At 36.0% G+C, this 12,511-nt stretch overlaps 2 protein-coding genes across 2 annotated transcripts; one reads left to right on the top strand and one right to left on the bottom strand.

Annotated features, from left to right (window-relative positions):
- Positions 1-431: 431 nt before the first annotated feature.
- zgc:56699 (uncharacterized protein LOC405758 homolog) lies at positions 432-3,774 on the bottom strand. The gene is made up of 7 exons (XM_042492293.1): positions 3,680-3,774; positions 2,500-2,613; positions 2,073-2,179; positions 1,825-1,951; positions 1,654-1,737; positions 825-882; positions 432-723 (listed from the first exon to the last, which is right to left on the bottom strand). The coding sequence occupies exons 2-7, from the start codon at positions 2,582-2,584 to the stop codon at positions 642-644; spliced, it is 543 nt and encodes a 180-aa protein (XP_042348227.1). The 5' UTR covers positions 2,585-2,613; positions 3,680-3,774; the 3' UTR covers positions 432-641.
- An 852-nt stretch (positions 3,775-4,626) lies between these two features.
- letmd1 (LETM1 domain containing 1) lies at positions 4,627-12,233 on the top strand. The gene is made up of 9 exons (XM_042492611.1): positions 4,627-4,751; positions 6,183-6,325; positions 6,460-6,575; positions 6,801-6,883; positions 7,089-7,269; positions 8,447-8,548; positions 8,669-8,821; positions 8,919-9,015; positions 10,747-12,233. Exons 1-9 carry the CDS (start codon positions 4,636-4,638, stop codon positions 10,821-10,823), a joined length of 1,068 nt encoding a protein of 355 aa, XP_042348545.1. The 5' UTR covers positions 4,627-4,635; the 3' UTR covers positions 10,824-12,233.
- Positions 12,234-12,511: the final 278 nt, after the last annotated feature.

The following is a 12,511-nucleotide window of genomic DNA, read 5'->3' as shown; positions in this document are numbered from 1 at the left end:
GCTGTCCGACTGATGGATGCAAATAACTGAGTGGCAAATTTTGTATTATATTTTGTTATAATTTTACATTATGTGTATATTACTCATTTGATTTTTTCTTGTTTTACAAAGTAGTTTAAACTCCTTTTTTATTTTTATTTTGCTTTAACAAAACTATATTTCTCCCTCGTGTAGCTCTGCTGTAGTTCAACTTCTCCCAGTGCAAATTAATTGGTTAGTTTCTATTTTGTGAAAGCTCCGTATCGGTTTTCACGTCTTTTCCAATTTCAGTTCCCTTAAATTTTGTAAGTCACTGAGCCTCAATAGACTATCTTTCTAAAAGCACATTAAAGGGAAAGCACAGTCCCATCCTAAGATTTTGCCAAACTGCTATTATTAAGTCCTGCGCATTACACATGATTATTTAAATTCTTATTATCAGAACTACAGAAATTATTTGAACCAAACACTTTTAATGAACTAGCACACAATGTTCAACCAGTGCCATTTGAACCAGTGGGGAATACAAGGCTCATGTGTAAATGCCACTAAAATGCCCGAGAACAACTTCAAAATTTCAAACGCTTAAGAACAAATTAAAAAAACATGCATGCATGCAATAAGCCTACACTCAGTTCTATTGAGTATACAGTAAAAATCCTTTATATGTCCATGGACCATGGGAGGCTGTTAGGAGTCCTAAAACTTGGACCAAGGTTGTTGGTGGGCTTCGCCGTCTCCACTCTGCAGAGAAACAAGACAAAATGACAGTTAAAAAACAAAAAATATATATGCACCAATGAGAGTCAGGAGCTTGTGCTGACTGTGTGGAGCCGACCACTTACCTTTGATTCAGGGACGTGGTTACACCCCAAACAAATGGAGCAGCATTATCATCAGCCTCTGCAAGACAAATACTTTGTCAGCTCTGCACACAAATTCCATGTGTTCAAAGTCTGATTCAGAGTACACAAAGGCAAGAAAATATTTTTTATTGCAATATTTCTAATGTGAGCACTGGTTGTTACTTTCAGGTATAGTTAAGACATTTTGGGAAACACTCCATATAGCATTCAGCAGAAAAGCAGTGGTAGAGTGCTGGTGAATGCTTCATCCCTGTGCTTCACAAAAAAGCTCTTCCAGATATACTGCGCTTGAGTTTGTTTCCATGACAACAGTATTTTGAAACTAATGTTAGCTCTGTAGCTAATTTAATGCTACATAACCCTGAGCAAAGTGGTTTTATTTTCTTTCAAAAATGAGAAAAAGGCAACTTAGCAAGAAATGTCCCGCGAATTACAAAAATAAACACCTTTAGAAAATTATTTTAAAAGCTAGGAAAAAATGTCCAGAAAACTATAATTATAATTATGACAGAATTACTTTTAAGCACTTTTTCCAATTAATTTCCTTGTTTTTGCCTTTCCTTTTTTGTTAATTTTTCTTTTCTGCAAAAGACTGCACACTAGATTACGCTCCCATGAAAATTTAAAATAAATAATAAAGACCATTTAGCTTAAAACGTCACCTCAGTGGAAATTAAATTAAATAATTATTGGAGCATAATCTAGTGTGTGTACTTTGTTTTTTTCTTTTCCTGTGTTATCTCTTGTCCAGCACCTGGTCTTTTTGTCATCTGGATGCGCGTAGAGTTTGTTGTGGTTATTTAAATACCTGTATCCCAGTCTTCAGTCATGTTTGGGTTCACCCAAGTGCTGACTGGCACCTGTAATTTGCAGTGTTCGTTTGGATATTCACCTGTAAACAGCACAACTCAACTCAGAAACACAGAAAGCACGCATCGACTCTGCGGAGCAAAAAGATGATACTGAGCGATAATTTTACCATCTTCAATTTCCAGAGAAATTCTGTCCTCACAGGTTTCAGTGTGGTATGCCAGCTCATGTTTGGGAACCAGGTGGCGAGCGTTAAAGGGGCAGGTTCTTAGCTCGCTGGCCAGTTTCGGGTGATTCTACATCAGCGTGAGAGAGAGAAAAAAATCTAAGTTAAATTATGTATGATGTCCATGTAAATCTACAGTCTGTTTTCCACACCTGCTGGTGTTAGCTGCAACAAACAAACAGTCAGCTCACCTTCCTGCACTTAATAAGATGGTAAGGGAAGCGGCAGGCCCGGATCTGGTGGTTCTTGTCAAAAGGGCACTGCATTAGTCTATCCGGGTCACACTTTCCTTTCTCATCTTTAAAATCAGAGAAGAACAAATAAGTACATTGCAAACCTGGAGCAACATCACTTTTCTCGTGCTGCTCTCAGATGCCTTTTACAAGTATTTGACCTTTGAACCCTGAGCAAAGTGATGTGTTTTCTTTTGAAAAACAAGGGAAAAAGGCAATGAGTAACTTAATAAGAGATGTTGCAAAATAATTCTGATATTTAGAATTATTATTTTTTAAGCTGAGAAAAATTCACTGGGCTGCTACAACATTTAATCCACCAATATTTACTAAAAAAGAAGAAATCTAAAATGTTAAAAATGTGGAAGAATGTCTTTAGTTTTACCTATTTCCTCTGTCAACTGTGCTCTCTCCTCAGAGGCTGTCTTGCATGGACCGCTGGTGGATCCAAATCTGATGGTGGTCGCCATTTCTTGCTGGGATTTACTGAGGACAGCAACTGAGGAGATCAAAACTACAGGTCAGGTTAAGATGAATTGCACAAAACAAAACAAAAGAATGTTGACAAGAATTTAGAAAAAAAAAATTGTGACAAGTTGCTAGATGCACATGCAGAATTTAAAAAAATGAGGAAACACAGCAGCCAATGAGATGATTCATCTGCAGGATTCTCTCCAACAGGTGTTCCAAATTTATCAGTCACCTCAAAGTGTTTGTTTATTGGAGTAGGTTTGTTTTGAACATTACACCAAAAACATCTGGTTTAAGAATTTAATGCAAAAATTAAAGTAAAATTAAAAAATCAATCAGGATCATTGGGTCTACTTAATGCTCAGTTGCTGATATGTATGTTAAGTTGTAAATTTTCCTGTAGCTCTAGTTTTAGTAGGGTTGTTTTTAACAACATATAAACAGTTGTTTTAACATATATTTTGTCATTTTCTGTTGCTTTGGGGTGGGATAACAGTTTTTCATCTTGTTTTTATATATTTACATATTCAGATATATATAAAAAATGTCAAACCAAATCTCGAATCTAGGTAGCAGGTATTTATTTCTATTTTTTTTTAAAATTGTGACTAATGAGGTGAAAAAATCTACTAATACTACTACTAACAATCTACTAATTTAAAGTGTTTTCTCTTCTGAGAGTGAGAAAAGGACAGGGAAACGCTATTTTAAGTTAGTAACAATTTACCCACCCCAAAAAACCCTTAAATTTGATTAATTTTAGCGCCTGTACATATTAGTTGTAGTCTAAATTACGGTGCACCACGCCACAGGTTTGCAATAAAGGTTTGGCGATCAGGCGCCAACATTAAACGTCACTTAAATGTATTAAACTAATAACCGCGTTTTAAAATTCATATACACAGTTTGAGGCTCTTTAAATTTAAGCTTTTCTGGGAAAATCAGAGCAAGCCAAAAGTTAGCAAGTCGCTAAAGTTTGCAAATAAAATGAGTAACTGTAATAAAGGTAATTCAGGTTACCTGAGCTCAGTTTATCATCGGAAATACTAAAGTTAAAGTTTATAAAGTTGTAAAGAGTTACACCGAGAAATCACCTCACGGTCGTTTTTCCTTCTTTTCTTGCAGCTGGTGGTCAGCGCGAGACTAATCGATAACTTTCTTGCCCTGCCCCCGAGCAACTTTAAGTCAATCTCACGAGGTCACGTGACTTCCGGTTCAAACAATTCTAAAAGTGACGTCACATCGTTACATTCCCGTTACTTTAGTCGTTACTAATATCTGAAGATGTGCATTAAAGAAAAATTACATCTTCTGTGTTAAGTGGTGGAGGAAACTCTCAAATAATTCACTCAACCCTTAAATAGGCAGGCACAAATAAATGTAAAATTAATTAATTGCCATTTTCTCATGTAACTAGGCTAAAATAACATGATTTTAGGTTGTGTGTGTGTTTTTTTTAATGCGTAACCTTTAGTTTCCAAAGTAAAAATTGTATCTCCCAACACACATTGCCTGTTTAGAGTATACATTTAACACTTTCCTTTTATTCAATATTTCAAATGTTTCACCTTTTTAAAACATTTTATTAACAATATTTTTCTACTTCTTTTATGTTTTGTGTAATACGTTTTTAAAAAGTGAAAAAAACAACAACCCCTGAATTATACTCTACAACAAATGGTGACTGCGCCCGCCTGAGGTGGTATGAGTAACCGCACCTTCAAAAGTGTTACAAACATCATAAATACACACAATGTGGCCCTTTAAAAATATATATGTAAATACGCATATATTAACACACAAAGTAATTTTTGAATTATGACCATACATTTGCATGTGTCACATATACATATAAAATTTGTTCAGATTTTGAAGGTTTAAATACTTGTGAAGTTGTCTGAACTCAGCACAAGGGTTAAAATAGCAATACTCCTTTATGAGGACAAGTCCATTACGTATACATCAGACATTACGGTAAAGGAGCAGCTTTTGGCTTTGCGGTGTATGAGCGTCATTACGGCAACGTATGCGGAACTTGACCGCATCAAACATGGCGCTGTCCTGCTCCAGCCTGTGTAGCCATTTGTCTTTGACCCGACTGTGTGGTCTCAGGACGAACAGGATAACAAATGGCCTTTACTCCCCTTATGTGTCCTGTCAGTCCAGGTATGTTTAAAACTCTTTATGTGTCACATGTCCGCTATTTTTCAGTAGCATCTCCCTGAAACCGATGCTAGCTTCAGCTCGCTGCCCATCAGGATGCGCCCAACCGTTAATGTCTGATAAACATTTAGACACACATTTCATGGTCTAAAATGAGTTATCTATTTTATTATTAAGTCGTGGTACTCTGTAATGTCATGGGTGTGTGTTTTACTCAAAACTACATTTGTTTTATGTCGTTAATGTGTTTAAACACCCAAGAATGGAGATGATTTCCGCCTTTTAATTCATTCAAATTAGGGACTGTTGTTTATTTATGAGAGGGAAGGTGGTGGCTGGTGTGTGACTTGTCCTTTTTTTCCACACTCTCTTTCTTTTTCTTAATCCTCCTCGAGGCTACATATGTGTTTCATTGAGCGTCTCTCGGTGACTTAGGAAATATGAAAAAAAGGCATGACTCTCCTAGTATCGTAAATTATTTGTTATATTCTAATAACTTACCTTTTGATGATTGAAAGTTGAAAGTTGAAGACAAAATCCTGCCCGCAGTTGAAAATAACTCAGTCTTTCACTCTTGCAGTGCATACTAGTTAGTTAGTGCAAATGGTATATTTTGGGCAACAATTAGACATAGAATAAAGTGATTTTAATGAAATATTACTATTTCAGCTCAGATTTGATGTTTTTATTAGTTTATTAGTGTTTATTAGATGTTTTTTGTCTGATGGATGAGTTTATGCCACATTATGTGTTCAAAGACTGTCATAAATTTGAAAATCCAGTGATAATCTGTTTTATTTTCTATGATAAATGGTGTAATTTTGGTGTCTTTGGGTTCAGGTGGCATGTTTTCTTTAAATATTGGCTGTAAAATAATTTAAAGCCTGACTGATTTATCGGTTAGCCAGTTTTATTGGCTGATGTTGACCCATCACAGATATATCCATCAGCTTACATGTTGTGCAGTATGCATGATACATAAAGTTCATTTGTAACAGACAATGATACTGAAAAAATAAAAGTAATTTTAAATTAGCACATTCCCAATCGAATTTACTGTTTCAGTGCACTGATGTTAGTTTTGACAATAAAATCTACTGTTAACTGGTAAAATATTAGTATTTGATGACCATATCTGAGGAGCAATGACAATGCATGATGCATTTATATAAAATATTATAAATCGATATATCAATATCAAACTTTTTTTACTCACCAATATTTGTATACAAAAAAAAATCTAATATTGGTCGGGCTCTACAAAGCCATTTAAAGTTGTCTTCCCCTCCCTTAAGCCAAAATAAAAAACATAAGGGCCTCCACAGTGCTTAAAAAAATATTTGACATACCTCCCGTCTTATAAATCACAAACAGTCCCCTGCTGATCTTTTTTTAGTTGGACAGAAATAATTAATGTTCACCTGTTCTCTTCAGGCTACCCCTGTGCAGACACTACTCGTCCTCCAAAGTTAGACGAGGTATTGGTCGATATATCCAGAAGCTAAATACCAAGTATGAAGGTTTCCTCAAAAGGCGGTTTCCTCGCTTCTATCAGCTCTATCACACGTTTGTGGAAGGTAAGATCATCTCTTAACTCACCTCTGACGTCCTCAGCACTGTATTACAAACATTTTATACTGAAGATACTTTCCGTTTTGTAAATGTTTTGTTATTTCTGGTCATCATAAACATAATTTTTTAATCATTGCAGGATTCAAGCTTCTGTTCCGAGATGCCAAAGAGGTGCGGAGGATAAAAGCAAAAATGTTCTCTGATGGCGTGCAGGTCAAGGATTTGCCCTACAGGGAGATGGAGAAGCTCAGACAGGTGGGTCTCCTCCACCACCATTAAAACATACAAAATATTGTCACATTTATTATGGCGGTTGAGCTGCCACCTCGTCCATCTTTACGTGCAGTCTGTAGTTAAATCAGATTAAATCAAACGTCTCATCAGCATTTTCATGTAATACTTTGCCTTTAATGTTTAATTTCAGCTTTGTCATGTTTTTCATCTCACGGCAGCTTCACTGACTTTGCATTTCTTTCACAGTTTCGCAGAGACATGATCAAGGCCATTCCACTGGTGGTGATATCCATCCCTCCGTTTGCCAACTACCTGGTTTTTGTCTTGATGTGAGTTACTTTGAAAAATCACTCAGTCGTCACCTTTTGATTCACATTCAGCAAAGCATGCGGAAATGATTGGTAGTCGTGTTCATTCACGTCCCTCTTAAATATGACTGTGTTCCATCATGTCTTGGGCTCGTTGATACATATTTTACCGCCCCTCTATGTGTCCCTCCTCGCTCTGCTTTCATCCCCTCCTCTTCACTTCCAGGTACTTTTTCCCCCGGCAGGTCCTGATCCCTCACTTCTGGACTCCAAAGCAGCGGGTGGAGTTTCAGGCGTTGTACCATTCCCTCAGGGTGCAGCACCACCAGCCAGTCCTCAAAGGGCTCGAGAACGCACAGGTCAAAGACGGACACCTCCAGAGTCGCCTGAAGGACCTGTGTGCTAAGGTAAGTCAGAAATGTTTAGCGATAGGAATACAGTATTATGATGAGGAGGTATGTGATAACATGCAGAATGGTTTGTATCTCTGCACAGTTTTACCATCTGCTCTCGTGTAACAACTGTTTAAATAAATGAATGAAACAAATTCACAGTGTATAAAATCACATGTACAAAAGTTTAGTGTGACTGGATCAAGCTGAATAGGGATCAGACTGAATATTAATATTATAACTTTAAAAAGACGTGATTAATGTGTTTTATCATTTGAAACATTTTACTGTTTATCTGGCTGAGATGGTATCAGTCTCTACTCATATATATACAGCTGTGAAGGTGAATCTAGTGTTTTCCAGGAAGAGTCGGCACATCCAAAAAACCATAAGATACATCTGAGAGGCTGTGAGATGATTAATGAGGGAGCAAAGAAAAAAAGTTGTATTCTTTGGACTTTTCTCTAATCTTTGTGTATTTGTGTAATGCTAAATTTTTTTCCCTCTTGTGGCCTCAAACAGTCATGAGATGAAGTTATCTGTAAAGTTTAGAGGAGAAATTTCTCTTTGTTGGAGCTCATTGAAACCACCAGACTTTCTTTGTATTTTATGAACTCATCATAGTAACTAATAGCTATAGAAACAAGAAATTGACCCCTCAAAAATAATTAAAAATATATATATATGTATAACTTTGTCAGCACAATTTTAAATATTAAAATATTGTAAATATTATTTTTCAACTAATTTTGAGGTCATTTTCTTGTCAACTTTTTGTAATTTCTTTAAGTTTGTGGGACATTTCTTGCCAAGTTGGTCATTGTCCATGACCCCCATGTTTTTTAAAGAAATCAAACCAATTTGTGCAGGTTTAAAAGGGTTAAGTACAAATGTGTAATTAAAGTTAAAGTATTTCAAAATGTCATTTATGTAAGTATACTTGGTTACTTTCCGCCACAAAGATTTTTAATTATATAATCACAAAAATACACAATTTATCTGAAATTAAAAAAGACTAAACGGCCATATAATGTCATTTAGGTAATTTATATTGTTACTCATTTTAAATGAACACTACTAACCCTTAAACACACATAACTCTCCATGTTTGCATGTATAAATAAAACAACAAGTTAAACCTGTTTTCATTATTCCATCTATGTGGAATAAACTTGAGTTTCTACATTTTCAGGTGCAAAGTGGAGAAAACCCCAAAGTGTCTGAAATCCTTGCCGTTCGCAGCCTGTTTTCTGGACCTCCTCTGGGTATAAAGAGGATGAGCGTGGCTCAGATGGTGAGTAACACCCTCCACTCTCCACTAACTTCCTGCACAAACACTCATTCAGTTAACACGAAACACAAAATTCTCGGTGAACCCGGACACCATTTTTCGGCTGTCCTCCCGTCTAATCAGAGACACATCAGTCCGCTGCTCTTCCTGACGCCGCACCTTCCGGGTTTCCTGATTGGCCGCCGGCTGAGCAGCCACGGCCTGGAGCTGCTCCAGCTGGACCGGGCCCTCAGCAGGCTGGGCCCTCAGCAGCTGAGTGACTCTGAACTCAGACAGGTCAGTCACACTTCATGTTCGCTGCCCAGATATGATTTATATGATGTATTTATCTGTGAGCTGCATCACAAATATAGAAATATTTTTCTGTTTTCAGGCTTGTTACGTCAGGGGCCTCAGTTCTCACAGTCTCAACACTAACCAGTGTCGCGAGTGGTTATCCCAGTGGCTTCAGGTGTCCTCCTCACTCAAAGGTATTTCCATTTTACTGCGCCCTCAATCTCATATATGATGATGAGGATAAATATTTTAATAATCCTTCACAGGATATTATATTTGTTATGCCGGTTCATTCAGCTAACCTCTCACAAGCACAAATAACATAAAAGCACATCTGTTATTATTCACAGGAAAAAAAAGAATCTTAAAAATAAATACTAAATAATAAATAATAAAAAAATACTCACTTTAAAAAAATATCCAATAATAACAGATACTATGTAATGTATAAAATTTCTTTAAAAAAAGTCTCATGGCAGCAGGCAGAAAAGTCTCTGCAGCGTTTAGTCCTGCAACCCTGTTGACATTTCAGCTTTATCAAGTATGTAAAGGAATAGTTCAGAGTTATTTGCTTTCTTGATGAGAACATTAATGCCACTCTCATATTTGTACTGTAGATTTAAAGTTACAGTGAGCGTAGCTTTAAGAGACAGGAAAACAGCTTGCCTGGGTCAGCTTACTAGCACCTCTAAAACTCACAAAATAACATATTATGACTTATTTGTTTAATCTGAACAAAGTTTAAATGACAGTTTGTGGTTTTAAAGGTCTAGTGTGTAGGATTAAGTGGCTTCTAGCAGTGAGGCTGCAGATTGCAACCAACTGAAACTCCTCCTGTGCACCAAACATGCAAGAAAAACACCTTGGCCAACACGAAAAATACGAACAGTGCTTTCTAGAGCCAGCATTTTGGGTTTGTCCGTTCTGGGCTACTGTAGAAAACAACATGGCGGACTCTGTGGAAGAGGACCTGCTCCATATGTAGATATAAACAGCTCATTATAAGGTAACAAAAACAAAACAGTTCTTATTTTCAGGTGAATATAAAGTAAAGAAAACATAGTTATGAATACTATATGCCATTTCTGCAAATGTATTTTCCTAAACACTGGACCTATGAGGGGAATTATGTATTTTTTTGGGGCTATCTTCCCGTTTTTAGTCTTTATACAAAGCCAAGCCCAGCTTCATATTTAAGAGAGTATGCCACCGATTTAGAGTCGTACTCCAACTAAATTGTCAGTCTCGCGTTGAACAGTTAAAGATCTTAATCAATGAAGCACCATCAGAAATATTGTGTTTTTTATTACATGCTTCCTTTCCCCTCTGTCAATGTGCCTACATTACCCACAATGCACTTGTAGTTTTCAGAGCAATCCAATGCTGACTTGAAAGAACACTTCACCCCCCCAAATAATCATATGTACATAGATTACTCACCCTGTGTTGTGTTTTAATTCATGAAGAAAACTTTGCCTCTGGTGCACGAAAAATCCAAAAATGGATAAAATTCCAGATGGAGTAAAAGGGGTCCACGTTTAACAACAGCAAAATGGTATCAAAACATCTGTTTACAAACTCTCACACAGCTTGTGCGGTACAGAATATAAGTTTGTATTAGTCGTATGCGCTGAACTTCCCTAACACATGCATTTTCACTAAAACGTTACCATTTTAAACACTTCTGCATAAACAGTCTCATGCACGGATGAGTAATGCACATTCACTGTTTATGCAAAAGTGTTTTTAAAAAGCTTTATTTGAGTTATGTAGCATTACTCCATAAAACCATCAATGTGGAGAATCAATCTTCTCATCTCTCTGCCAAAATGCCAAAACTATTCCTTTACACTTATCTTTAAACATGTCTTTTGTAGTCTAAAATGTCATTGTATTTTATGCCTCTCTTGTTTAATTTTCTGCAGACTCAGAAGTGTCACTGCTTTTGCACAGCATTGTATTTCTGTCTGCCAATTACCCGAGCGGAGCCAGCCGACACTGACAGGAAGCCTGAGGCAAGCTGCTTTTGCGATTATGTTCTCTTACTTGCACTGGGCAGCACAACTTCCCGTTGGGTGGCCAACACCTCCTTTTTGCCAAAGGGGGGGGGGGGTTAAAGTGTTCCTGGTAAGATTATAAGATTAAAGAAAAAAAAAGTTGTAGTCTAAATTTGCAGCAGGTTTGCAGTTAAAACGATCACTTTAATTCTAGACGCCACAGAACTGCAAATTATCCGGTTAATTCTTCTGAAAAATTGAATGAATAATTAATGTTTTTATCAGAGGGGGCGGTATGGAATTGGATTTCATGAATGAGGACAATGAGACAGGCGTATTTTGACTTAAAAATCTTCCTTTGTGGAATTCTTATGTATTTCAGACCGTCACGAGGGACTTAAATTGATTTTGATGCACTGAACTATTACAAAAGGTGATGTTGAGGTAATCTGATTACTTATCGCTGTATTTTCAGCTTGTTACCACTGTTGAGCTCAGGCTTGTCATTTGTTTACTTCTAAGCTAATGCATCATTACACGGCTACAAAGACACGCAGGGAAACAAAGAGGATATTGTTGAGTAAAAGTGCAGCAGCACATTGTGTCCTGTTAATAATTCACTGGTGTAATGGTACAAACGTTCGGACTCATTCCACATAAAAATACACATAAAGTCACTCGTATGTGGGCGTCTTAAGTGTTTATATATTCACAGCAAGCGCATCCTGTAGCTTCTCATACATTTACCTCAATATGTGCTAAGCTTTTTGTTTTACAATAACACTGGTCAAATTGGAATTTTGTGTCTCAAGAGAAGAAAATAGTTTTGTCAAATATGGAAAAACAAAAACAATCAGTTGGTTACACGATGGGGTCCTTTAAAAGCAAAATTTACATTAAAAAAGCCCAATTAGTTTGTAGTTTGTTTTTGCAAAGACATTTAAGTCTGTTTGGGTGTCAATAAGCTAAGGGGGACCAAATATACCATTATATACTTTTTTTTAAATCAATAAATGACTCAATAAATAAATAATTGAAATAATAAAGAAAGAAATCTATAAATTCTCAATTATCTAATAAATAATGCACTTTTATTTTCTAAATAAATGAATTAATTCTCAGACTTAAAAAAAAGTATTTATTTATTTGACAAATTATCTATTTATGTAATTGTTTGTATGTATTATGTATTAAGCTTTTCTTGCAATTTCTGGTTATGACCAGGAGGTCTGCTCAGTGGCCTGTATTGCTGCCTCAGACAAGTAAAATCGATCTGTGAACTCTTATTGATTAACCAATGGCTGTTGAGTGACACATGAAGACATGCCGCCTTTATAACCATATACAGAAATGAAGAAATAAATAAAGCAGAAAATAATTAAATACGGAAATAAATGAATACAGATATTAATAAAAAAGAGAAATAAATGTTGAAACAAATGAAGTGGGAAATAATTAAATACAAAACTAAATAAATGCATACAAAATAATTTGTCAAATAAATGAATGTCATTTATTTATCTATTTCTAAAAATAAATCTGCATATTTATTAGATAATGGAAACTTTTATTTCTACATTTTGTTCTTCTTTATTGCAATTATTTTTTTAGAGTCATTTTAAAAAAAGTATGGAAGATTTGGTCCTCCATAAGAAGCTGAACTTATTCTGGTAGATTAATGTCCTTTTTTTGT

Source organism: Plectropomus leopardus, chromosome 8 (genome assembly GCF_008729295.1).
Source record: "Plectropomus leopardus isolate mb chromosome 8, YSFRI_Pleo_2.0, whole genome shotgun sequence".
Classification (NCBI taxonomy): Eukaryota; Metazoa; Chordata; class Actinopteri; order Perciformes; family Serranidae; genus Plectropomus; species Plectropomus leopardus.
The sequence above is the reverse complement of the archived record's forward strand: the minus strand, read 5'-3'. Positions and strand labels throughout refer to the sequence as shown.

What these genes read in the sequence shown, in the direction of transcription:
- zgc:56699 (XM_042492293.1), bottom strand. Translation starts at nt 2,584, where the DNA reads ATGGCGACCACCATCAGATTTGGATCCACCAGCGGTCCATGCAAGACA. An exon ending in TTCTCTGGAAATTGAAGATG is followed by an intron (nt 1,738 to 1,824) that starts GTAAAATTATCG and finishes TGCTGTTTACAG; the next exon opens with GTGAATATCCAAACGAACAC. An exon ending in GACTGAAGACTGGGATACAG is followed by an intron (nt 883 to 1,653) that starts GTATTTAAATAA and finishes TTTGTCTTGCAG; the next exon opens with AGGCTGATGATAATGCTGCT.
- letmd1 (XM_042492611.1), top strand. Translation starts at nt 4,636, where the DNA reads ATGGCGCTGTCCTGCTCCAGCCTGTGTAGCCATTTGTCTTTGACCCGA. An exon ending in TATGTGTCCTGTCAGTCCAG is followed by an intron (nt 4,752 to 6,182) that starts GTATGTTTAAAA and finishes TGTTCTCTTCAG; the next exon opens with GCTACCCCTGTGCAGACACT. An exon ending in GTGACTCTGAACTCAGACAG is followed by an intron (nt 8,822 to 8,918) that starts GTCAGTCACACT and finishes TTCTGTTTTCAG; the next exon opens with GCTTGTTACGTCAGGGGCCT.